The sequence below is a fragment of the Corvus cornix genome, chromosome 3, assembly GCF_000738735.6.
Source record: "Corvus cornix cornix isolate S_Up_H32 chromosome 3, ASM73873v5, whole genome shotgun sequence".
In the NCBI taxonomy this organism is placed as follows: Eukaryota; Metazoa; Chordata; class Aves; order Passeriformes; family Corvidae; genus Corvus; species Corvus cornix.
In genome coordinates, this window is record NC_047056.1 from 79121678 (window position 1) to 79149377 (window position 27700).

Consider the following 27700-nt stretch of genomic DNA (forward strand, 5'->3'; position numbering starts at 1 on the left):
GTTGATTGTTAATTCCATTAGAAAGCTGGGATCCAGCTGTAATCATTCACTGAGACACAGGTAAGTTAGATTTTCTTGTTATAAAATACAGTTTCACTGAATGAGAAGTTGATTTTCTAATATTAAATAGGCTTGATAGTAGCCTCATGTAAGTGTCCCATTAGCCAACATAAGCCATGGATATAATCCTCTTTTTGTTGCACTATTGCAGCACTTAATAATATTGCAGAGTTAAAAGCTGTGATGTGGCAAGTGACAATTGCTTGCCCAAATGGAAATCTTTTGACTTTGTCAATTCTTTCTTATTTTACTAGTAGACTAAAGCATTACAACAGTAACAGTAGCCTGAATGGAGCAACAATACTTATTAATGTTGAAGATCATTTGCTGCAGAGGGAGTTTTTTTGTTTACATCAGGAGAGCATGGGAGAGATGGGTTATCTCTTTGGCATGAAGGTGATGAGAAATGCAGTTGTAGTCATGTAGGTGAGATATGGATATCATGACTTTAAACAAATTAAGTAATTTTGGCTACTTCTGAGCTTATTTTTTTTAATTACACAGTTTACCAAGTAACAAAGAAAACAGTGAACTGTTTCTGCCCTCTCAAAACCCATTCATTGCTGCAGAGAAGAGACCACAGCAATTAGCAGCTGGCAAAGCATCACACTCAGCAGCTGCTGGTTTTTTAAGTGGTGTTTGTGGTTTCCCTGAATACAAAACAAGAAGGGGTTTTGCCATAGTTTAGAAGTTGTATTTTCAGGGAAGTGAATGTTTGGCAACTAAGATCCTGAAGCCCAGAGAGAAGGGAGGTTTGTCCTAAGCCACTGCAGCAGCACATGTGAAAGTCAGATGTAAAAGCCAAATCAACCAACTCCAGTATTGTGCTAAATGACCAGCTGAGCCCTCTTCCATCTAGTGTTTTCTTTTCCTTCCTGTAGCTGGTTCACAAATAAATACCTAGGCTAATGTTTTTACACACCGCATGTATATTTTAAGCACTATTTATTTCTGCTTTTAATATCACAGTAATTAGAGGTTTGTCTATCAATAGACAAAAGGGCTTATTTCTTGCTCCAGGGAGTTAAAAGTTGATAATAGTTAATAACAGTGAGAGGTTAGAATCAGTAAGCTAAGGTGGGTGAAAGCAAGGGACTGGGCTAAGACAGACCATGGTTCTTTTCTTAGCTCTGCCTTTGATGTGCTGAGTGATGCTGGATAAACCACATCTGCCCCTTGACAGCACATGTTTGTCTAGGTTGACAATGTTTGTAGGAGAGGATGCCCCTTCCCGTTACATGTTAATGAAGGGTTCATATCAATGAATTTAATTCTAGAGTGTCTACAGTGTCTACTTTTTGTCTGCCCATAAGAGAAGAACAAGATTTTGCCAGTATGTTTACCTCTGCCCTTTGGGGGCCTCCACTTCTCCTGGAAGCATCTGAAGGATGAAATAGGTGGGAAAATTTTGGCTCACATCAGCCTGAGAACCATGGACTCTGCTGTAGTACCAACAACTAGCAGTGGTCATGGCAGAAGTGAACAACTTGGCCAGGACACAGACCCAAGAGGGCTGTGTTTGCTCATGGGCTGTCAGGCTCTACCTGGCTTGTTTTTGAAGAGCCTTAAAAGATGAGTGTCAATACTATATTAATGTTATAGCTATATGTTACTTATTTTATTAAAAGAGGTCAGTTGTCTGAAGAAGGCAAAGTTAATTTTTATGTCCTCTGTTTTCTCTTGCTGACTCTCTCATAAGGACCTGGAGATCACCTTGACACTCTCACCATTGAACAAGAAGCAAGTCATTGCAAGGTTAGTGACTTGTAGCAATAGTTTTTCAGCTCCCTTTGCAGATGTGCAACAGTTTGAACAGCTGGTGCATGTGCAGCTTGGTAATGTGGCTTTGAATCAAGTGATACTGTTCCTTGGTCTTCCCAGGAGGCTTCCTTATCCCTCCTCTAGCGGAGCACTGGAATAGATGCAGCATGCTGAGGGGACTAGTGGAGCTTCCATCAACTTAAGAACAGACTGAACTGCCAGGAACAGTTTCTGCACAACTAAGCCTTTTTTAGGGCCAAAGAACAAAGCAAATCAGTGTTTCTCAGCCTGTGGGCCTCACAGTTCTGGTAGTCAGTAAGGAAACAGTAGGGAGTCCATGAAACAGACTCAGCAACCATAAAGTGGATTCACACCTCCTTATATCAACAAACAGAAAAGATAAGGGGAAAAAGCACTTACTAAATGAACACCTGAAGTTAAGCTTCATTATTTGTTTGGTTGTTTGTGGAAACCGTTGTACCCATACTTGTTTTTTCTTTTCCTCATAACACTGGGAGGATCCTTGGTGTTTGGGAAAAAAAAGTGCTGAGATGATGTTTTGATTAAAGTGTAAAAAAAAAAAAAGGAGAGAAAGGACTCTAAAGATTGTTACCAGCTCTGCTTTTTTATGATCCTGTATCCTCTGTGATTTCTACTTCTGTTCTCTTCTTTGTCATTTTTGCCACTACTTACGGCTCTCTTTCTTCCTGTCATAAAAAAAAAAAAAAGAGGATAAGTTGTAGGTGCAGCAAATACTCCGCAGCAATGTTTAGATCAGAGAAAGGAGCTCTTCCATCTCTCAAACTGTGAGGATAATTTAGCTTGCTTATACAGAATTGATAGAGCCACTGTTCAGAGGCTTGTGTTCTTTCTCTTATTTCTCACTATTCCATCTCAATTTCCCAAAATACTGTGCCTTCTTCCTGTAACTTGCCAGCTTTTTGAGCTCCAGGTTGCCTGCCCTCCTTGTGCCTCTAATACTTAGGATGCTTCTCCACTTCCTCTCCAGTTATTCCATTTGTTCTTGCATTTTCTTACTTCCCTGCCACTGCCTTTCCCCCCACCCTTTTCTTCCACACAAAAATACCTTTTCTGCTTTTAATGTAATTAAATTAGCAGAGCTGATTGAAATCTAGGTGAAGTAATTCCCTGAGCACTGTGTTTTTCAATGGATGCATTACTCAATGCACATTAGCCAGCCTCCTGTAGGCCTCAGTGAATGACAGAAATGAATATTTGATGAATGTATTCAACAACAATAGCATTATTCAAACACTTTACTCAATAAAGTACATTCAGCACACTCAGAAGCTAATGGTGCAATCAGGTTACTCTGTTTGCTCAGCAGAACATGTGCCCAACCCCAAGAGGAAAAACCAAGTCACTGATACATGTGAGGGAAACAGGGGGTGGGAAGTCTCTCCTGTCTCTCTTTGTGCCCCTCATGAGCAGGACAAAGTGTATGTGTGTGCTGGTGGGGGGTGTCTAAATCCCACTAGGGAATAAATGATGTATGTGATGAGGAAGAGAGATTACTTGCTCTATTTCCTGACTGGCAGATTTTGTTTTCATGCTTATCACTTGTACTTCAGCTAGAAATGAGAAAAACAAATCAACATATTTCTCATCTTCAGCTTTTGTTCAGACTGGGCTGTGTATGTGTGTATTGAGCAGAGGGCTGAAGTAAGTCTAACCTCAAATCCCTGCTTTTCACTTCTTGCTCGATTCAGTGTTTCCTTGAGCACTTGGTGCAAATAATCCATCTTCTACTGTTAAAGACTCAAATGCCTTCTTTGTAATTTCCAGTAGAGGCCAAGTCTCTTTTGTGGTCTTTATGTCCACAGTGCCAAAGAGATCCCCCTTTAACACTTTTGTAACTTTTTTAAAATTTTGAGTGATTTCATTTTTAGCCTCAACAGTGGACATTACCCTGATGCAAATTGATGTCATCTACATTTCCCACAATCTACTCAATTTCTTTAGCCAGCTTCCCTTCTTGACTCCCTCTGTTTCTTTCTGCACAGAATGAACCTCCTCCAGATGCTAAGGCTGAAATCTCTCCTTGGCTACGGGGATTTGGATCACACTTTTCCTCTCTTGTCCTTAGATTAGCCAGAATATAATTTTGCTAAAGCATCATGCCCTGACACCACTCAGCCTCTGCTGCCATGTGTACTGCCATTTCTTGAAGTGTTACAAAACCTCATACCACTGCCATATTTTTCCTACTGCCCAGCTGTCTGCTCACTAGATGATTTCTCTTTTTTTTGTAGCCTGAATCCTCACCTTGCTCTGAATTTCATACAGCCCACTTAATATATGTCTTCTCTAGCCTCAGCTAACTTGACTCATCAGTCTGTGCCTGTGCTGTCACATGAGGTCAATTTTCTCTTGTTTACCTGTTGAGTAACTCCTCATCTTTGAAGTCCATTTTATTTTTTCCATTCCATATGTTCTTTGCAATGCTTCAGTGAATTAATTGTATATTCAAAGGATACAAAAGCATCACATCCACATCTATAGCAACAGTGGTGCATAAAGCAAACATAACCTTTCCAAAGCACATTTGCAGCTCCTTTGAGCAGGGGAGCTGTGCTGGTTACAACCCAAACAATACTACAAAACAGGCTCTGTAGCCCTTTAGGCTTGAAGGTGAAGGTTGTTCTCTACAGCCATTTCTCATTATCAAGTAAAGGCTGCAAGTATAAAAAATATAACCAAATTTCTGCAGACCTCTGGCTGCAGAAGCACTGCTGGCTGTAAGACCGGCCCTGCAGTCCTTTGATAAATTTCAGTTTCTCTTCAACAGAGCACATAGACCAGGAACCATTTTCAGTTCTGTGGAATCCCTGATGCCTCATTACTAAACATCTAGGCAGCAGAATGTGTTGCTCTCTTTCAAATCAGCTTTGAAGGAATTTCATCCATCCAGTCTTCTGTCTGGTTAGAATTTGCCCCTTGCGCAGGATCCGTTGGAGATTTTAGTCCAATTCTTGATCCCTATTTTCTTTGGTCAGGACTTGTTTTCCTCCTTCATACTGTTCTTCTCAATGTGGGATTGGCAAAGAAAGTGTAAAGTTGTTCTTTTCTAATCCCTCTTGCTGCTCAGTTAAGGAAATAGCAGCTCAGCTTTGGGAAAAAGAGACCTTGAGGTAAATTGCTGAATCTATATTTAGGTATAACCATGGCCTGATTTCCACCAGTGTTGGTTCCCACTGATTTTTGTGCCTTGCTGGTGACCCAGCATATATTTCATTTCTGAAATTCACGTGGAGGCTCAGAACTGGTGTAACTCCAACCATTGATTGATAGGTGACATCAGGCTTTTTACATTAGAAAGGGACGGTGCAGTTATAGTGGCCATCAGCAAAAGCCCCCTTGCAGCTGTATTTGCTTTCCATGGAACGACAAAATTCAAAATTCCCTCCAATAGTCCTTGTGCACATCTTAAAGCCTTAGGAGAGGCCTCTTGAGGTTTTCCTTCAAATCTCCAGAGGACAGCTCATCCAAAAGATGCACACACTCGTGCTAACATTCACTCTTGCTCAGTGAATGCTTTCTTTTCTTGACTGTGATTTATTACATAGTGGTGTCTTCATGCTTGCTGTTCAGCTCCTTTGAGACTGTTGTGACTGTGTGTTACTTATTTAGAAAGCATTAAAGCCCTGAAGCTCATGTCTTCAAAAGTTTGATTTAAACTTCTGCTTGAACTCTGTTTGCAGACATGGAAGACAGGAATAGCTCTTTAATGAAAAAGTAACCACCCTGCCAAACATATTTAAAAGCATAGCAGCATATGTCTGAAAGGATATAAGCTGGTATTTCCCTGTTATCTTTTTTATCTGCAGCATAAAGAAGTAGCTTGGTAACCATTCTTTGCAGTATAAATCAGGAATATATTAATTTCTGCAGCTGTCCCTCAGCTCCTCAAGCTAGTGCTCAACTCTAATAGTAGCAGTGCAGGAATATCCAAATAACCTTGCTTCCCAGCAGAAGTCTGGCCATAGGCTGAGGTCATGAAGGGCTGCAGAACTGAGGGACAGCAAAAGAAGTACTGAGCTTTCCATCTGTGTTGAGCTTGACAGAATCACAGAATCATTTAGGTTGAAAAAGACCTCCAAGATTGAGTCCAGCCTTTGACCAATGTCCACAGACTGAGGTCATGAAGGGCTGCAGAACTGAGGGACAGCAAAAGAAGTACTGAGCTTTCCATCTGTGTTGAGCTTGACAGAATCACAGAATCATTTAGGTTGAAAAAGACCTCCAAGATTGAGTCCAGCCTTTGACCAATGTCCACCTTGTCAACTAGACCATGGCACTAAGTGCCCCATCCAGTTGTTTCTTGAACACCTTAAGGGATGGTGACTCCACCATCTCCCTGGGCAGCCTATTCCAATGCCTGAAAACATTTTCCATGAAGCTTTGTGATGCTGTGGCCTGATTACTACTCCAACTTGCCAGTAGATGAACTTGTTCATTACATTAGCAGTACTCACAGCTACAGCAGTGTCAGTGGGATTTGCATGTCCCACTGCAGCCACAGAGGGGTACATTTTCTCTCCTGCTAGGCAGAGCTTGCAGAAGCAGAATATGGGATGAGGACATTAAATGACAGACCACAAAGATCTGGAAACTTCTGATTTTCCTCCTCACCTCGTCTCCCAGCCACTCTGTGTTCTGGGAATACATCCACTTTTTGCTCTTACAGAACAAAGCAGCTTGATACCCTAAAAGACCCACTCAGACCTGGAGATGGGGCCAGGTGCAAAGGTGTACACTCTTGGTGGATACCTCAGGTCTTTTTACCTCAGGTCACTGCCAGTGGCTCCTTAGGTACCGCTTCCAGAAGAAGTGTTCCAGAGTTAGGACAGGGGAAGACTTATGCGGATAAGAAACTGTAACACACACACACACACACACACACACACACACACACACACACACATATATTTTGGAGTAATGATAAGAAATACAACAAATAAAATCCAATGAAGCAGAAAAAGATTTAAAGTACTGCACAAGTTTACCCAAAAGTTAGACCACAGACAAAAAGAAATTAATTTGCATTTTTGTAGTCAACTTATTATGGGACACTTGGCTCCTATACATAAACTTGAAAGTGAAATCTGGCTTGACTGTGTGTAGTATTTGCATAACTGACAGGGCTAAGCTGAGTGTACTTCAGTGGTAGTGTCAGCCTGAACTTGTGAGAGAAAGCTCTACCTGACAGTCAGGAGACCCTTGGGAAGAACAGGCACATTTCTCACAGAGCACAGCTCAACAGAATGATTAGACTTCAGCCTAATTGACAAAATGTATTTAAACAGCAAATAAATTTTGTTCAATAGCCTCAGAATGTATCAGAATTATTAAATTATCAGAAATAAGAACAGCTTGTTGTTCTTATTTAAATGCTTAATAATATTAAATTGCTTCTAAATGCTTAATAATTTTAAATTGTTTCAGCTACTGGTTATATTTCATGTCGAATGAATGTCTCATTTTTCTTCACCCAAGAGGAAGCATCTCTCTGATCTTGTGTTTCTTTGATACAGCATTTCCTTCTTTCCTTGAAGAGAAAAATGAGCTGGGCATTCCTACGTGATCTGCTGAGCGGAGTGAATAAATACTCAACAGGAATTGGAAGAATTTGGGTAGCTGTTGTGTTCATGTTCCGCTTACTGGTTTATGTTGCTGCCGCAGAAAACATCTGGAAACATGAACATGATGAATTTGAGTGCAATATCAAGCAGCCTGGTTGTGAAAATGTCTGCTTTGACCATTTCTTCCCTGTCTCTCAGATCAGACTTTGGGCTTTGCAATTAATCATGGTCTCCACCCCTTCACTCTTGGTTGTCTTTCATGTTGCTTACAGAGAGAACAGAGAGAAACACCACAACCAGAAACTTTACAGAAATCCAGGAAAGATAGATGGTGGATTGCTGTGCACTTACCTAATCAGCCTCATTTTAAAAACAGGACTTGAAATAGTTTTTCTTGTTCTGTTTTATAAGTTGTACAATGGATTCAAAATACCACGTCTTGTGAAATGTGACATAAAACCATGTCCCAATACTGTAGACTGTTATATTTCCAAGCCCACAGAGAAGATGATTTTCCTCTATTTTCTGGTGGCAACTTCATGCCTGTGCATAGTGTTAAATCTAAGTGAACTGAGTTATCTGATTTTCAAATACTCCACAAAATGTTACCTGAAGAGACAGATGAAGAAACAGCAAGGCTCAAAAAGCGATTGCTGCGAATCAGAACTCATCAGGTACAACAGAGCAGCAGCTGCAGGACTATGCCACAACAGCTCATCATCTTTGCCTCTGAATACGCAAGATGAACATGAAAAACATTCCCCGCTGACTTGAAAGAAGGCTGGAGACCACCCTCCCATTACACAAGCTGTTTTTGACAAATTGCTTTTCCAATCAGTGCTTTGCAGAACTGCAAGGATAGTTACATAGGAAATGCTGTTTCTCTATTAGTTCTCCATTAATTGAGCTGATACAATCGGTTACATTATGTATGTCCTACGCAGAATCATCAAGACCTTTTCATGTTGAAACAAGAGATGTAGAAGTCTTGAGAATTCCATGAAGCTTTAACATAAACACAGATGTTTATGATAAATCATGCAGAAACAATTGCTCAAACAGGTGTGTACTGAGTATTACACAGAATTGCTTTGGTACAAGCAAAAAGAGGCTTTTTATATGCAGAGATAAGAACCTGGGATTGATTAAGGCGAACAGCAAGGGGGTGTACAGCATTTGTCAGGTGGGTGGATCAGATCTGGTAACTGCTGAAATGGTAATGGGAAAGTGCTGGCATAGAGTGCTGGTGCCTTGAAGTGAGCTGGACAGTCATGAGTCCATTCCACTGGAGTACCATAAAACATCTCATAAAAGGAAAAAAGAGGACACATCTACTTTAGCCCATGTGATAAAGACAGATTTGGTTATTTAGCTGTTTGTGGAGCACCTCCTTCTGGAATTATTTGAGCCCTTACAGTTGTTAGAGTATTAATCATCAAAACGCATCCTTTAAGAAAGGCACTTGCTCAAACTTGTGCAAGCAGCATGTACAAGGGTATAGAGTTAACTCCTTGTCACCTGCACCAAGCAGCTCCCGTGTCATTAGACTTGTCTTCTGCTCTGTGGTAGTGGCACTTAAGTGCGTTTAATTAACAGATCATTCCCACTTCCCTAGGATCTGAGTAGAGGAATGCAGACTGCATAATATGACGGAACAGTAGCCAGTAGTCCCTAGTATTAAATAGCCTAGAATCTGGTCCCTATAGTAAAGGCTGAAAATATGCTACTCCTTCAATAGATTTCTCTGCTGTAGATGAACACAGGAAATCTAAAAATATGAGGAGCCTCCAGTAGAAACAAAGTAAAAAGGAATCATCTATTCCTTCCTCCTGAATTTCAAATTGTGTCTTAAACACAACACACCTCTGCTCTTTGTTATGTTGTCTGGGCTAACATGAAAGGGACAGAAATTAGCTAAGACATGTATTCTGTTGAACCTAGGCTTCTAAGATAATGGAAGTAGTGCGTTAAAAAACCCCTTAGGGTAGTGTTCTCTTTCTGTTGCTGGAATGAAAGACCTTTGGACATACATCTGGTACTGAGCCTTACCAAATGCACTATTTAGAGAAATACAACTAAAGTGGAGCTGCCTGAATGCTGAACTAATTTTATTGTTCATGCCAGGATAAGGAGGAAGAAACAGTAGCAAAAGCAGGTTAACTATTTTTTTTCACTCAGACCCCCTCCGGCTCCTCAGCTTTGATTACAAAGCATTACCTTTATGAGCAGCAGGTACAGAGCGAACTTTAGCAACTAATGAACAAGCTGTGAACTTTGATGGTGGTTTTCAAGGTGGGGTTTGTTGTTTGGGAGTTTTTTTTCCCCCTAAAATAACCCTACTTTTGTAAAATATGGAAAGACATTTGCTGCTGCTGAATTTAGCAGCAACAGCAGTCCCTCAGATACCAGCTTGCGGCCAGTTAGTTTTAAATCTTGAGTGATGCCGAGTCAGTGCTTTATATATAGAGACAAGGCGCTTTATACAAGTCAGAACATTTTCTGTTAAACCTCTACATACACAGAATGTGGCTCATGACAGGAATGCAGTCTGAAAGTCTTTTGCAGCTACTGGACAAAACCCACCAAAGGGTGCATGAAGCAAAACCACTGCCCATGAACCCTGTGAAACTGCGACTGCCACAGCTTAAGTAACTGAGAACAAACCCCAAAATTATCTTGGCCCATCTGGACCTTCATGCATCATTTTATTAAGACGAGGGCGACACAATCAAAGAAAAAAAATGCTTCTGAAATATCTGGGGTTTAATAACTGAGGACAGATTTTTTAAGAGCACATAAATGAAAAAATATTTATTCATTGTTTTTAAAGTAAGGTTTATTTGAGAGAAAATGAAGAGAAGCAAACACAGTTTAGCCAACACAGGTTTCTGATAAAACTAGTGCATTAGCTGCTCTCTTAATAAAAAAGTATATTAAGTCAGAGCTTGAAGGGTTTTAGAGCACCCCCTAAAGCTCTGTGGCTGGTCAGAGATTACCACTCAGACCAAAAATTTTCCCATCAAACAAGAACTCTAATTCTTTGGAATGTATATTCAGAGTTTTATTTTTAATTCTATCTTCCAACAGCCAAGAAATGATAAATAAATTCCAAAATCAACATTTTGAGTCTTGGAGGATACTTCAGTTTTAACAAAGCGAGTACCTTACACGAGAAATATTCTGAAAAATTATTATGGACCAACTCCACGTAACCCGACTCACTCGCAGCAAATCACCAAGTAGCCTTCACATCATGTCCTGCAAAATTTGAGTGTTTGACAGGGCTACTATGAAAAGGAAATGAGCATCACTTAACCTGAGAGAACAGAAACAAATTCATCTGCTTTCTGATCCCTTGCTCTTGGCAACCATTTCATCTTTTACTGCCTCCTTCCCTTTCCCCGCTTTTATATGCCTTTGTTCTCCAGTTTAAGTTTCACTCATCCATGCACCCCTGATGGCATTTGCCGTTACATTTTTGGTTCAAATGAGTTTACAGGTTTGGTCCCTAAACTTCTGAGTCACTCAGACAACATTTAAAAAAATTGAACTCAAGTGCTATGTTCCACAAGGATTTAAGCAATTGATAGGAAGCTGATCTGAGCCCATACTGTAGTGGAGAAATAGCATGATCACCACATGGACATTAGTACAAAAATATTTACCTCATTCCTATTCCAAAACATCCCTGCAAACATCGAAAGATCTGTGTCTTACATAGACTCTCATTTTCTTTAAAACCCAAGTAAGCTTCTTGCCTTGGGACAGAAGAGGTTTGAAAAAAAAGACACAGATAAAATATTTCCCTCTGTGCTGATAGTTTCTTCCCTATACTCCCTTCTCCAGTAGCAGTGGCCCCATTTCCCAACCCTTTAATTGTATCATCTCCATACCAAGGCTCCAGGCAGGGCTGAGAAAGCCATGAGCAGGAGCTTCTCCAGCTCGGGAGCCTAAACCCCAGCATAGCCTGTCCCTGCCCCTGTCCCTCCCTCCTCTGCACACAGATGGGAGCCCCAACCACCTAATTCTTTGGCACAGAAACTAATTGCAACAATTAGCCAACTACTTTCCCCTCACAACAACTGCTTCCAGTGTTATTTGTACAAGCATTGCTCACTTTCTATCCAACAGCCATAGACCAAATGTCCCAGTGTAATGCTCTAGAACCCACAGTCCCCCCATCGTGCTGAGAAGGACCACCCTGAAACATGTGGGGACAAACCTACTACCCTTATTTACACTGAATTAGGGCTCAGAAAATAGCAGATTTCTTTATAAACATAGCTGAGCACCAGAGGCTGACTGTCAATTTAAAGGCGTCTTTCAATCACAAAACCGCCCATAACTCTGCACCCAGATAGACTCTTCAATTTGGTTGCTTCCCCATCAGCAAGAACTGCTGCTTTAGTCAGCACATTCCTGATGGCAACAAGGGGCTTAAAAGAAAGCGCCTTTGCCTGAAAGCTCCACAGTTAATGGGTGACAATTCTAGAAGGCAGAGACCCAGAGGAAGGAGAAAGAAAAGGCAGAAAACAGAGAAGGACTGGGCAGTGGGGCCGACGGCCCCTTGGGGCACCCCCCAGGCTCAAGTGCTGCTGGTGCAGCTGGGCCCGGCCACGTCGGAGCCCCATCCCCGCAGCCCCCAGGGCAGGGGGGTGGCTTCAGGCCCCAGAGAAGCTGCCTATCCAGGCATGCTACGGCTGCTAGGGTGGGAGGCCTTCCGTATTACCCAAGGTAAAACACCTAAATGCAAATACCAGACTCGTTTCCTCGGGAGTTTTTGTAGGTGGCTTCACAAAGCAGACTGCCCTCTGCAGTCTGTGACATTTTAAATCAGACCCTGTCTTTGGTTCCCCATTTTAAGTTCAAAATACCTTTGTTTGTTTTTAAAAAGGAAATAAACCCCATACAAGCTTACCTGTTGGACAGGCTGTCTGTAACCACCTAAAAGGAAGTGTACCGTGAAGTACTAACTATATGGGTACAGCATGTGCTTTAATTGGATTGATTGGAATGAGACAGCATTAAATATTTTATTCTCAGAAATTCAGATCCAAATCAGAAATTACTTCCTGGGTATTTAGGACATTGGATTTTTTAATCCTTTTCTCTTTTTAAAAATAGCATTCTAGTATAGCACTGCGTAGCTTAAATAGTTGTATGCTATTCTCAGTCCAAGAACTGCAAATGATACAGTATCAATCATTGGGAATGTTGAAACTATTCAACTTACACAACACAAATACTCTTCTAAAGACTAACAGTTGCGAGGTCTGTTGACAGGGACTGCAGTGGTTAGGTACAGCTGAAAACAAGAGAATTCAGGCGAGCTCTGTGGATCCTCTCCAGAGGATCTCTGCCCTCTTCTCCCCTGCAGAAGTTCCCTCTACAAGCACCGTGGCTGGTATCCAACAGCAGCTCCATCGAGGGGGACCAGCGGCCTCTGGCAGGTACAACATGGCACTGTGTACTTGTAATGATTAAAATGATCACTCCTAGAGTCAAAATGCAAGGGTTTGTTTTGGTTTTATCATTCTCAGACTGCACCTTTCATTTACTAACGTGGCATAATTACGAGTTTAGTCACTTGGGAGAGATGGAAAGCGAGAGGAGCCGACGGGCTCTGTTCAAATGGAAGCACAGGCTTTCTGCGAAGGTAAGCAATTTAGCACCATGTAGCAAACCAAGGGCTGTGCCCGAGGTGAAATGCTGTTGCCTTTCCGCTGTTTCACACATAATCCTCACTCTTGCAACAAGTCACTTCATTTGGTTGTAGGAAGGTGCCCTCTGCACTGATATTCAGGAAAACTGTCAGAGATTCCAGGTGAATAGCTTACGAGCAATCAAGTGTAGCATTTAATGCAAAGCTTTACACAGCAAGACAAGTTTATAGAAAAAAAAAAAAATCAAGCCAATCTCACCCAAGATAAAGACTGTTTTATATTACTGAAGGTAGGTCACATCCAGTAATGAGAATAATCCAAGAAAAGTTTTTGGTACCACACAATCCAGCTGGCTGAGTCAAACATAACCACGCATGAAAACCAACACTGAAGATTCCTGGGTACTGACAGCTCCCACCAATGCATTCACACTTTTGGTTACTCAACAAACGGGATACCTGTCATTTCAGTTAGCAGCATACAGAGGAATTGCTCCGATCCCGGGCACTATAAGCAGCACCGCTTCTGAGGCTCGTTCCAGTGTGGAAAAGAGAGGTTGTGAGAGTGGTGCCACGTACAGTCAGCAAGAGGCAGAGGAGCGCAAAGGGAGCCTATGCCACCAACAGAGCACAACCACCGAGTTTAGCTGTAAGATCACAATCTCACTTCCCTTTCAGAAAGTGCCTTGTTTATTTAGTTTTTAATGGTATGGCGTAAGGACTCGTGTATTTTATAGATAGATACCAAACTGGTATTATCAAAATAAACCATCTGTTTTATAAACCCACTATTTACAAAAACGGTTTCTGAAGTTTTTTTGTTTTGTTTTGTTTTTTTAACAAAAATTAAACTATACACCAATCTAAGTTACAGAAACAAAAATAACCTTTATAAGATCACATGTATAAAACAAGAAATGAAATGTGTTTTTATTTAAGGCAATACTGGGCTACTTCACAAATCACCACCTCAAATATATACACTGCTCCACACTACTAATTTTCTATCACATTCACAACGGATTCTTTAATACCAAATATTGTTTTAAATCTTCGATGTAGCAAACTATTTTTATTCACATTTCCATTTTTATTATGGAATCATAAATGCTTTGTATCCAATTAAAAGCAATGAAAAATGTAGCTATAAGAAAACTATTATATTTGTGTTAACTACATATGAATATCATCCATAGATACTGGATGTTAAAATTTACAAAAATGAGAGTGTGTCAGTATGTTTAACCTATGAAATGTGATCTTATCCAGCTTTTCTTCTGTAAATAAATGTCTTATGCAAAATAAACTGGATATGGCAGACTTAGCTAGCTTTAGTTCAAAAGTTCTTAATTTAAAATGATTAAAGGACAGTTTTAAAAACTTGCTCACTTAGTTACAAATTAAAATTCCGAATATAAATGTGTCATTTAATAGTTTAGACTTACAGACTGCTGGTGGCAGCAAATGATTTACAATAATAAATATATACAAAAAAATGTATCTACAAATAAAGAAAACTGTTATACATGAGAAGTAACCTGGTGAAAGATACCAATCACAGACAACTCACAAAGATTTAGTTTATGGAAAGGACAATCTGATAGAAAGTTGAGGTCTTGATCAAGTATTTACAAAACTGAAGCAATTACTCTGTTCTTTAAGTCCCATAGGGATAAAAAACAAATAAAACATTTACATGACTCATGTCATGTTTTTTGCTAGATTAAATCACTTCAAAATAAAAGAGCTCCACAGTTACTAGCATGCTTGATGGCTTCCTATTCAAAATAAATTCTATTACAGGTCACGGTTAAACACATTAGGTTTTCAGTATTTTGATTCCCCTTCCTCAGTACCCAAAACAATTACTTTTGCAGCTATAACCTCTGGATTATCCTCCCAACGTCCTTCAAGCTTTCTCAAACTGACAACAGGTTTCATTTCCTGAAGCTGCTTCAGCATACACTCAGTGCAGTCTTTAAGAGTCTTGTCTAACACGATCTTTACATTATCACCACATGGAAGCCGTGATGGGTTGGCAAACGGTACAAGGGTTTCAGTTTCAGAACATGACCAAGTGACGTTATCACTTGCTACAGGGGCCTTCTCACTGGCTTTCCGTGAGTTCGAATGGGATCCTTTTTTGGTTCCGCTGCTATGGTAGTCTCTCTCAGAGTTTTTCTTTTGCTTCACAGCAGATTCTTCAAGAAACTTGAGGAACGACACTTCAAAACCCATTGGCTTGAACGAGCTCCAGTCAAAAGTGGCAGGTTGCTCTTCGGCCGTTTGAATGGCGACAGCAGTCTCTTCCTCCTTGTGCAGGCTACTCACGTCACTGGGCAGTGCTTCCTCTGTTTTCTCGGCTCTCTTTCTCTTACTCTGAGATACATTTTTCTCTTTATTTGCTCTTTTCAGGTTGTTTGATTTTTGCTTCTCTGAGGGGCAGGAGCTAGTCTCCTGCAAATCACTATTTACACTGGAAGAGATTTTTGCTTGATTTTCAGGAGTTGAACAATCCTCATTAATTAGTTTAGTAATGAATAGTTCTGTCAGTTCATCCACTTCATCCTTCTCACCTTTTTCAGTTTCCTTTTGTGGTAAGGTAGTTGTGCTTGAATCATTATTGCTCGCTATCAAACTCGGTTCAGGCTCTTTCACATCAGTCTTTTTATCAGTTTCCTCTTGCTCAGAAGAGGCTTCCTTTACTTGGGAGACAGAGTGTTTTTTAGATACAATAAGAAGATTCCTGTGCTGGGAAGTAAATGCTTTGGACAGCTTGTGACATTTATAATGCCTTATTATGTTGCTTTCACTTGTGACTACGGAAGAACATCCCTTTATCATACATGGATACTGAGTTATGAACCTGCTCGTACATTCTGATAAGGCATCGTTTCTGGTCTTTATTAAATATACATACTTTCCGCGTTTTAGTGAATAAGCCTTATTTTCCTGAACCTGTATTCCTTTTGAGTTTTTGTTTTCCAAGTTCAAGTTTTTCTTTCGTTTTGTTTTCACTGACAGCCTGTTGCCTTCTTTTCCTGATCTGTTTTTGAGTCCTCTCTGTTTAGACTTCAATGGTTTCTCCTGATTTGCTTTGCTTGAAATGTTTTCCTGGCCTGGTGTCAGTCTCCTGGGTCTTATCAGATGATCTTTATGCCTGTCATTATGTTTGTTAAAAATATGCCTCAAGAGGTTAGACCTGGTAGCATAAATACGGTCACAGCCTTCACAATCACACTTGAACATGCCATCATCTTCTACTTTGTTTGGCTTTATCTTAACACTGTGATCCGTCTCAAGATGCACAACATAGTTTAGATATGCTGTAAACGAACACTTACACTGAGACTGGTCACAAAAAAACCTTCCCACCTCTGGGGCTGATTTCATGTTTCCTATTTGCTCTGGGGTCATGTCATGAAGCTTCATATAATGCTGTATCAAGCTGGTAACTTCCTGGAAGATACGAGAGCAGTCACTCACCTCACACCTGAACTCTCTGACAGCAGGTTTGGTTTCCACCTCCTCACGTTCCTCTTTGCCTTGCTCATTTTCCTCCTCCACTTCAGCAGAGAAGGCAGGGAGGTCTGATTTGTGCACAGCTTGGTAATGAAGAATTAGGTTTTGTTGTATTGTGAAAGCTGCAAAGCAGCCCTGATGGACACACCGGTAAGGTCTGTATGGGCTGTATCTAGTGGGAAACTCCAAAGATTTTGTTACGGGCTTCCTACCATTCCTCTCCTCTTTTTCCTTCCTGTGCTTCCTAGCCTTGCGTACTTTGGCTTGCTCCTGCATACTATCAAAAGATGCTGCATTATGCTGCTCCAGTGGAACAGAAACCACCTGGGGAGGTTTTTCCAGTATTTCAGGAATATTATTTTCTGGTAGAAGTTTTTCCAATACCTTTACAGGCTCTGCAACTTCCTTTATCTGAGTTTCTTTGACCAATGGAGCTACAGTTTTGTTTTCTATTACTAGTGTCTGCACAGTTTTTATTTCAACAGGCTGTGGGACTGTGTTTACAGTTTCATTTTGAGATCTTCTGCCATAAGGCCTCTTAATTTTTAATTTTACCATCTCCTCTGTTGTAAAATGATGTACAAGCTGACAGTGTGCTCGGAGATTGGAGTTTCTTGTGAATGTTTTTGGACAGGTAGCTACAACACATTTGAATGGGGCATACTTTAGTTGATGTTTCTTTATTTCTAGTATCATTTCTGCAGTGTACTGATGGATCTTGCCATAGTGTTTAAATAATGCATCTTTTGTCATAGCACTGTAATTGCAGCCAGGATTCTGACATACAAAAGGCTTATTAACTCTATCACTAAATTGAATGTTACTTGCCTCTGGAGATATCTGGATGAGGGGTTTGTTTTCAACTGATAAAACAGGAACAGCTGGCGCTGGCTTATCTGCTGGAGGACACTGAGAAACAGTCTCAGAGATGGGAACAAGAGAATCATCTTCTAGCTTCAGTTTTTGCAAGCCTTCCAAAATTTCTGATATTTGAGTATCATCCTTTTGAGACATCTCAGACTGAGCAGAGCTACCCTTTGCAGCAGTAACATTCCCTGCGTGCACAGCAAACTGTGTAGTAGTGGGTAGTTTTACACTGTGTGCAGAACTTTCTGAAGAAGCCTGTGCGTTAGTTACTTGCAAGTTCAGTCCTGAAGCAGCAACAGTATCCTGAATTTCAGTTTTCACCTCAAGCATCTGTGAATTCATAGCAGTTTTAATTATTTCCAGGGTTTTTTCAAAGTTCTGCATAACACTGTCTTGTGAAATCTGTTCTTCTGAATTTGCCTGCACACAAGAATTTACAGCCATCATTTGGGAATCCCCATTTTCAGTTTTTACTGTTAAAGGGGGCAGAACTGTATGAGCCTCAAGATTTGTTTTAAAATTCTCTTTGATACTGGCCATGAATAACTGATTGTCAACATTATTGAGTTTCTGCGCAAGGTTTTCCACCACCGTTTGAGAGCCACAATTTGCCAGCAAGTTGGACTGAAAACTTTCTCCCTGTATTTGCATGTTTCCTTCAGTGCTTTTCGTTACAAGTCCCATCACTGCTGCATTATTTACTGCTACTTTCTGTGATGTATTGGGCACAACCAGGGGTGTAGGTGTTTTTCTCTTCCTCTTTGAAGAGCTGGTTCCCTTCTTATTCAAGTTGCTTGATCCCGAATTCTTGGGACTACTTATAACTGAAGCTCGTGAACTGTTCCCTGCAAAGTTTTGTGCTGCTGCAACAGTGTTAGAATATGAGCTAGGACACAAGCCATTTTCAATGGTCTTTAGCATTAAGTCCTCTGTTGCAAAAACAGGCAAACTCTTGCATTCGTTTAGTGGAGGAATTTTGGCATTGAGGGTCCTGTTTTGGTCTGTCAGCAGGGTACTGGGGTTACAGACTGTCTGCAGCAGAGGGGGCGCAGCCGAGTTGGGGAGAACAGCTGTGTTTATCTGAGTTGTACCAGAGACACAACTTGTTGTAACCACACGTGGAAGTACTTCTGTGTTATCAAAGGTACTCGGGATGCCTGCAGTTTCCAAGGCTTGTTTTATAATTTGATTACCTTCCTCATTCCCACTGGTATTAAAGTTAGTCACATTTGCCCGTGGAAACATAGTCTGCAGTGTGGAACGATTTTCAGCTGCAAGTATCTGGAGGAACGATGGATCTTTAAAACACGTCTCTGGATTGAAGGCAGACTCCTGGGGTTGCTGCAAGTTCAATGAATTTGAAGAAAGAATCATACTGGCAAGCAAAGATTGTCCATTAGCCTGCAGAGCTTCTGGAGAAATTTCTGATCCTTCAAGAGGCTTACAATAAGACCTCTTTGATAAGTGACCACCAAGTGATCTAGGATTAGTAAAAACTCTGAAACACCTACTACAGATAAATTTGCCATCTCTAATTATTGCTGGCCACTTTGCCCGCTTGTTATGTTTTGGCTTCCTTTCTTTCCCATTTGAGCCCCTGCCACGATCTTTTTTCACCTTTTCTGAAGCTGGATGTTGAGAACTAGTTTCACTGAAGTTACTTTCATTACTCAATCGTGAGGGAAACATTTGATCAACACTTTCCTCTTTTGGGAAAGCAGAACTAGTGTTTCCTTCTAGTTGCAAAGAAAAGCTATTTGTGTTATTTTCCAGTTGTGAGAAGACTGAATTTGGAGGATTCTCTGCTGATGAAGGAAAGAGAGACATCGGACCATTTTCTGCAGGCAAAGGAAGAAAAGGATCTGAACCACCATCAATATTCAGAGGCATAACTGTTTTTGCCAGATCGTCCAACTGGGAAGGTAAGGTTGCAGCAGACAAATTTTCCATTTGTGAACATAAAACACTCTCAGGCTCACTTTTAATACGAGTAGACAAATTTGGATTTATGACACTTTCCACTATAGGCAACATAGGATTCGCCAAATTTTCTACGTGGGTTGGGAAAAGAGTACTTGAGACATGTTGCACTTGACTGGAACAGGTGGGATTCAAATTTGATTTGTTCTGTGCAGTAAAAGCAGCACCACTGGGATTGCCCACTTGTGATGGCATAAGATATACAATCTTCCCATCATTCGGCACATTTTGCAGATTGCTGGATTTTCGTGGTTTCTTATTTTTACGCTGCATTTTAAAAGCAGCATATTCATCAGGGTGTGCTGCCTTCATGTGTTTGCCAATGCTCTGTGATGAATTGTATGTTCGAGTACACCCCTCAACCTGACAATTAAATTTCTGAATTGGGGCTGCTGGTGACACAGCTGGAACTAAAGAGCTATTTATGTTAGGCTGTGATGGAATAAACGTAATACTTTCTAAAGTTTTTAAAGGCAGGTTATATAGATTAGCTGCAGCTTTAATACTGTCTTCAATTTCAAGTTTGGAAATGGGTACACCGTTTCGATACCCTGTCTGATTCTGCATGCTGAATGGATTTACAGTGCTCACTTGTCTTTCTAAGTTTTTTGATTCAAGGGCTTCTGGTTTTAATGTGTCTGAGGTCACAGAAACAGTTTGAATATTCTGAGTCTGACTGAGACAGTCTTCTTCCTTTCTCTCTTGGAAAACTGGAGGACAAGAGTCAACTGATGGGCACAACTGCTGGACCCCAGGTTTAGTAGTATCTGCTTTACTGGCAGTAGCAGCCAATTTACCTCTTTTTACAAAGTTATCTCGGATCTTCTGGTTAACAACAGACAGCTTAATGCTGCCTGCTGGAACTGTCTCTTCTGTCTTCACTGAACCCATAGGAGACTGCTCTGAACCAGCATTAGACAGGGAATTGCTTTGCTGCAGTACACTCACTGATGCATTTACACTTTCATTCCCAACTGGTTCTGCTTTGATTTGGGTCCAGACATTTTCTCCTTCAATGAAACTACTTCGGTTTTCAGCTGGAGATGTCAATTCCTCTTTAACTGCAACTCCATCAGTACTTTCATTAGTTTTAGAAGGCAGACTAAGATCAGGCTGATTAGTTTGGTTTTCAGGCTGCTCTTCTTTTTCAGGCTGCTTGTTGTGGTCCTCAACATGCTTTTCCAGTTCATTCTGTGAGCGGTACACCTTCCCACAGCCCGTGACTCTGCAGGTATAGGTATTATAGTGTTGTGCTTCGTGATCATAGAGTAAATAGGCTTCAGAAAACACTCTGCCACATTTGGGAAACATACACTTAGCTCTGAAGACTTGATGCTCTCTCCTATGGGTCAGCAGTTCAGCATAACTGTTAAAGCCAGCCTTACATTTCATCTGTATGCAGATATAAGGCTTGCTGCCACAGTGCATTTGTAAATGATCATTCAGGTGAGTAACACTTACAAAATGTCGTCTACAGTACTGGCAAATCACTTTTTTGCTCTGCATTTCAAGAAAACGTTTAGCTTCTTCATTATCTTTATGGCCCTTTGCATGTGCTATTAGATTTTTAAAATATTTAAAGCCTTTTTGACAAAGTGTTACAGGGCAGGTGAATTCATTAACAGGGGGTGGCTTTTGAACTGGCACTATCTCAGGTATGTAAGGTTTATCTTTGTCATCATTTTCATCATCTGAGCCATCGTTATCATTAAACACAATGAAGTCTGTTGAATAGAGACTGTTCTTCTTGATGGGTCGCTGCTCCTGTTTGGATACAGAATTAGTTTTCTGATTCTCATTGGCAGTTGCTATTTTAGGAGGTCTTCCCAGTCTCCTCAGTGGTTTCATAGCAGCCAATCTCTCTTTGCTAGATTTTTTCACATGCAAAGTTACATGGGGAACAAAGTTTTCTTTAGAATTAAAATTTTGGGCACAAATAGGGCAACTGTAAATTCCATCTTTATAATGTTTTTGTGCATGCCTAACTATTCTATGACCTAGGAATTCTTTGTCGCATAACACACAATACTGCATGTAAGCTTGCCAGTTCCTAAATCTAGCTGATATGAACCCCCTCTCTCTGAGTTTTTTGATTTCTCTCTTTTTCTGCTTTTCATCTCTGATACCCCTAAGAAGGCTCGTAGCCTCATCGATGCCAGCGAGCCCATTCAGAGAAGTGTCTTTACTATCTTCTTGGCCATCCTCAACCTTCTCATAAACTTCACTATCGTTTAGTTCATCTATGGATGACACGATGGATGCCTCCTCTCCCATAAGTGCCAGACACTGACGCTTTAGAGTTTTCCAGTCCCAGAACTCTGGATCAAAAGGCCACTGAGTTTTCAGTACAAGTAAGAGCTCACAGCGCAAAGAATTTGGTATTGGAAGATTTTCTTCATCATACTTCTGGTCAGGCTGATTATATAGCATTTCAACAGCATAATACGCATCCACAGTGGGTTCCAGAAGAAATTCGCTCAGCTGACAAGCACGTTTGACCTCCAAATCATCTGGGAGCAAGCAGGAGATAGTCTTGCAAATAGATATCTTGACATCCGCATTTTCACTGGATTCCAAGCGCAGTGCTTTCACACACAGTTCAATGCAGGTTGCAAGTCCAGCACCATCAATCTGTAAAGCAAGACTAATTTTAGTAAGTCAGCTTATCTAACTCTTTCTATACTTTTAAGTAAAATATGTCATTATTCAATCCTCACTGTCAGAAAAAATACACCTGGGGTTCACAGTAATACTTTTTACCTTAAGAAACATAATGGATTTTCTTCAGATGCTATTGCTTAAGTTGCATAATTTGTCTTCATGCTACTAAAAAAATGTGGAAGTTTACATACAACTAAAAAGACAAATTAATTGTCTGTTCTGTCTAGTTTGAGGACTGTGGGACTGTATGTTAGAGATGTTTGGTTTATATTAGAGCAATATTGAGCCTTTTCCTTGGAATAAAGCCTGTCAGTTGTGCCACAGGTATTTGAGATGAGCTCCTATGAAACATCAGCTTAACACTGGGTAGATTTCAAACAGTAAAAATTGCTGCAGTTAAAGAAAAACGTGATCTTCAGAAAGATCTGTAATTCGGAGATCAGTTAAGGTAAAAGGTTATTATTTAAAAACATGTCACCTCAAAGTCAACTGACGTCAACTGAACACACGGCTTCAGTCCAACTGAAAGCAGTAAGTATAGTTAAGTTTCGTTAAATGTTCCATCATTTGAATGTTCTAAAGGTCATGTGGTCTTTACTCATTCATACCCTAAGGCAACACCATTTACATTTACATCCACCTTACAAGCTCTTTGTGCTGCCAGGGATGCACAAGAGAGGCTGCGGCATACATGAGAATAAAGTCCAGCAAATTTATGAATGTACAAGTCTACTACCTGCATGGTCTCCAATTTCTGCCAACAATTACATGATCAAATGCTCACTGGAGAAAAATCAATATGGCATGGAGCAGGCAGAGATCTTAATGTCACAAGACTCTGTGAAAGTTATTTTCCTCCCCCTCTCTTAATTCCAATCCTATTTCAGGTCTTTCGGGGGGGATTGGAGTGAGGAAGAATCTTTAAATTTAGAAGCCCATGATGAGCCATACAAGAACATTGAAAAAGGAAAACAGGAATTTTTATGCTTAGAATGAATATCCCAACTTACAGAAATCTTCGTAAGAGCTCAATTTAGCTATCAGTATTAAATATTGCAACTCCTAAAGAAACTAACAAAATTAGATGACAAGGTTAGCTGGGAGAGATGAGCAGGGTTTTAAACAACATTGGATCTAAGCCCACAAATGACAAGTATTTCACTTATCAAAATAAACTACATTCCTAAGTGGCAATTCAAAAGGTTTTGGGTTATTATTTTGGGGTTTTTTTGGTATAGTTTCTTTTTTATTTTCTAAACTTCCTGTAATTTTCCTTTTCTTTTATATTAATATACACCTTTCATTTCCTTTCTTCATAAGCCTATCCTCTCAATTTCCTGTAATTTTTGAAATATGGAAAATAATGGCGAGGAATGTTAGGGCCTGCTTACAGAAAATACCACATTTAGAGGACATGGGCAAACCTAGAGGTTATAACCTCACCTTTAGTGTTTTCTTCATCTCAGTTGTGGCATCCAGCTTTTCTGTTTAACCCCACTCTTTTTTTCCAAAGGAACCAAAGTTTTAATGATTCAAAATGAATCAACTAATAATGTACCTGCAAGAAGGAAGTTGCTATCGCCTTTCCTAAAACCAGTCAGGATTGCCCCAAAACTGATGCTACACAGAAAGACAGGATGTCGAAGAAGCTTTCATAAATTTTCCTGATTACATTTCCATTAAAAGTGCCAAAAATATTCTTTCAGGAGTATCCTTACCTCTGAATTAATAACTTTAATCAAGAAGAAAATGTGATAAACAGTCTTAGTTAACACAGAAAGTTGACGACATCTCTCTAGATACACTTGAATAGAAGGCTCTACCCTTTGCTGCAGTTTACTCCAGAAAAGAGTCAGTTCCCTAGAACAAGAGAACAATATTTCAGGGCCATCAATGCAACCACTAATCTGATCATAAGAAATGCAAGGCTAAGAACAGTTTCCATTTTGTCTTTGGGAGAGGAAAAAATCTGAAATTTATTCACACCTTATCTTAGAGAGAAAAGCTTTTATTAAAATACCCACACTATTAAGTATCTAAATTTCAAAATTATGACAATGACTCAATTCCAGAAGGACAGTTCAGAATAAAACCAGTATTATCACAATTTATGCTACATATTTACTCACAATGCGGTCTTGGAAAAAACAAAGTCTTGCACAGTAGTTTACTATTCACAGACTGGAACTGTACACTTCTGAACTCTTAGTAATTACTAACAGCTATAGAAAATTGGCTTTTCTCTGTGGTAGATACCACTTTTTCTAAAGCTGCTCTGCTTTAAGAGCTGAATATGACTGTTATTTAGTGAGAAATTAACCCCCAAAGCCAAACAGTATCACAGTATCAACATTATCTCACTTGTTCATTTGTCCTTAGGTGAGAATAACCAAGAGTACTAGTACCTTGTGGAATGCTGTAACCCCCAAAACTTTAGCAGAATCTCTTAAAGCAAAATCCTGCATTACCAGTTTTCTCCTGCTGCTGCACATAAAACAGAGATGCACAAAGCAAATTCTTCAGGAATTGTACAGGTTTGCTAGTTAGCAGAAGGAAATTCAAACCCTAACAGCTCAAATATCTGCCAACAAAGACCAGTTATTTGTTCCCACATTAATGAAAGCAAGCCCTAAACAGTATCTTCATCTACCTTATTACTGTGGTTATAGTAGTAGTAGTAAAGAGCTGCTTCCTTTGTAAGTTTGTTAGAAAAAGAAACACTGTGTTATTCCAGGACAGAAGGAACAGTACTTACACATTAAATGCTGACATAATGCTGACCAGTTGCCTGCAGATATTAAATTTCTTATTTCTACAGAAAAATTATTGACCAGCTATTGGTATTTACCTCATCATACAAACAACCTTCAAATTCATGTAATGGATGCTTATCTTGCAAATTCCACTTCTTTTCATTTTTAGCTTTCCAAGAGTCTTATCTCCTTTCTGTTTAGCTCACAGATTTTATCAGCTAAAGAAAGTTAACTTACGGCTTATGTATCTTCCCCAGACTAAGTTTTTGTTCTCAGATGAGATTCAAACTCACCAGGCACAGTACATCTCCCCTTGCTGCAGCTGGCGAGACAGAAATGCTGCACACAGGATCAGAGCACTTTTTTCATCTCCATCAGATTCAAGGTTACAGATCATTTCTAGAGCATCTTTGCAATCTACTTCTGCAATCTAGAAGGGAAGAAAGAGAAGCAGAACCAGACTAAGAAAGTGGTTTCATTTTCAGACATACAGTCACATTAGCCTTTGCAAGAAGACAACAATTCAGAACTTTAATTTAACAGTTGGATAGAGATGAGCTTGAAAGCAAATCAGTACATTTCTAGGCAGCATCAAAACTCATTATGCCACCAGACTGTTTTATTAAAGTGAATATAAACTTGTTTCTTCGACATATGAGTTATTTGTATCTAGTGTCCCAGTCACCTAAGAATTTTATAGTACATTAATTATTCATATATATCACATACATATGATAATAGTGATATGCAGACTTACAACTTTAAATTACAGCTTAACACAAAAAAGAAAATTACCTGGAATTTTAATTCAGTTTTCTTGTCACTGATGTTACTACTGCTTTAATACAACAAGCTGGGTGCTTAATGAATCTGAGGTTTAACATGAATGTTCTAGTACTTTTTAAAAAATGGAAGATATGAAGAAAAGGAAAGCTGTACAGTAAGAAGCAGGTCACCTGAATGCTGTTCTAGAAGAACACTACAGTCTGTACAACAGAATTTATTTGTTCAAGTACCAATGGAAGTACTTAGTTTTGTGGCAAATCAAAGGAAAAATCAGTTGCTCAGTACTCCTAGACAGCTGTACTGAATCACTGCACTTGCTGTAACTACTACTGTCTACTTTGATTCTCAGCAGACTGGTTTGATTACATCAATTAGTGCATCTGGCAGGACATGCTGGTACTTATTCTTTGACACCAGCAGTTGAAGAATAGCTTGACTATGACAACAGCACTGTTGGAAGTCTCTCTTGAAGAATCACAAGACCACCCAAAGCAAGAGACAGAAGTGCTCACCCAAACACCCAGCTGGTCTGGCACTCCGGGTGAGGCGGCAGCACAGCTGGGTTGGGCACCACGGTCTCCAGCGATCAAACTACAATTCTGAATAGCACAACTACTTATTTTTACACCTCTAAATTGACACTTTGTAAATATACCAACAGCCTTTCACTGAATGTCATTTGAGGTTTAATAGCCTCAAAGTCATCTTCTAAAGAAAACTATACTTCTCAAACGTGGAACAGTGTAACTGTAATAGCAATTTAGACTGAAGTTCTCCTTTGCTCAGTGCCCCATCTCAGACAAGGACTATCAATTAAAAGCTTAAAGGGAACTTTTTTTCCATAAAAAGCTTTTCCAGCCTCTCCCACTTCCTAATGGACCCTGTTTCCAGCAAAGGTTTGTGTAAGTCCAGCCATCAAGTTTGTCAGTCTAGCATTTCACATACTGCAGGTCTGAATTCTTCATATTATTGAAGGAAACTATTAGACTAATCCAAGCTGAAAATGAGCTCAAATGTTACTTTCCTGCCTATTCTGAATGGATATAAAAATTTCCACGCCAATAATATACTTCTTTTTTTCCTCTATTTTCTTACTGTTCTCACACTACAAAATGACTGTCCTCCTCAGTTCCTAAGTCCACCTTGACATGCTAAAACTTACCTGCCTTCTCTTGGTAATACATCATCTTTCCAAAATGGTTAGCAATACTGCAAAGAGTGCTGCAGCTGAAGCTGCAAATCTAAGCAATCTGAAGCTCAGAAATACCTGAATTAGGTTCTCTCTGATAACCCAGTCTGAACTTATCTGTACGTTATGGCATCCAAAGAAACAAGCCTAACCCATTCCTTTTGTCCAGGGGATTCACGGTTCATTCATTGAATGAGCCCATTCTGTGGGGGGGCTGAGTAATGAAGGAAGCCTATTTGCAGGGTCATAAATTCCAAGTTCCATTGTATGTCTCCAGCAAACAAAGATAAGATTGCACAGCCCTGTCAGCCCCTCCTGAGCCTGTTCTGACAGGGTCTGCGGCAGCCAGAGCTGGGAAACCAAGACTGATCCAATTCTACTGAGTATCTGAAGAACATCCTTGGTGAGAAGCTGTCATCTTAGAATTTAGTCTACACCTAGGGTAGGAAACTTTTCCAGCTCTAACCAGTGCACAGCTCTTACCCTTTAGGTTCAATTGCAATAGGCTTAATATTTAACATAAAAAGATGACAGCAACAAAAAGACAGCAGAGAGACACAGGCAGACAAGAGAAGTGACATTTGCAGTTAGTTTTCCTTCAAGAAGGAAAAAAAGCTCAGCTAAAACTCTGGAGTGGGATGAGAAATTAAGATGCCACCTGAAAGAATACAAAAGAGCAAAGCTGCCATCTCCTCTCTGACTTCTGTATTTAAATTAGAAGGATTTTATATTACAAACCAGATCAAATACCTGATTTCACCTTCAGTTGCACCCAGGCATTTGGGTTAAGTTACATTTATTCTTTGAACTGCAAGTGGCATCTAAAGGGCCCCATTCTATGTACTAGGTATGCATG

At 40.0% G+C, this 27700-nt stretch overlaps 2 protein-coding genes across 2 annotated transcripts in view; one reads left to right on the forward strand and one right to left on the reverse strand.

The window, feature by feature from the left end:
• Positions 1-1735: 1735 nt before the first annotated feature.
• Positions 1736-10501, forward strand: GJB7 (gap junction protein beta 7). Its single transcript, XM_019288360.3, has 2 exons — positions 1736-1815; positions 7377-10501. Exon 2 carries the CDS (start codon positions 7404-7406, stop codon positions 8196-8198), a length of 795 nt encoding a protein of 264 aa, XP_019143905.1. The 5' UTR covers positions 1736-1815; positions 7377-7403; the 3' UTR covers positions 8199-10501.
• Positions 10502-14086: 3585 nt separating this feature from the next.
• Positions 14087-27700, reverse strand: part of ZNF292 (zinc finger protein 292) — a 53271-nt gene continuing 39657 nt past the window's right edge. Inside the window, exons 6-8 of the mRNA XM_039568262.1 lie at positions 25163-25299; positions 23835-23976; positions 14087-22086 (exon numbers count right to left, since the gene is read on the reverse strand). Coding sequence (XP_039424196.1) covers positions 14914-22086; positions 23835-23976; positions 25163-25299 — 7452 coding nt within the window. The 3' untranslated portion in view covers positions 14087-14913. The remainder of the gene's footprint in view (positions 22087-23834; positions 23977-25162; positions 25300-27700) is intronic.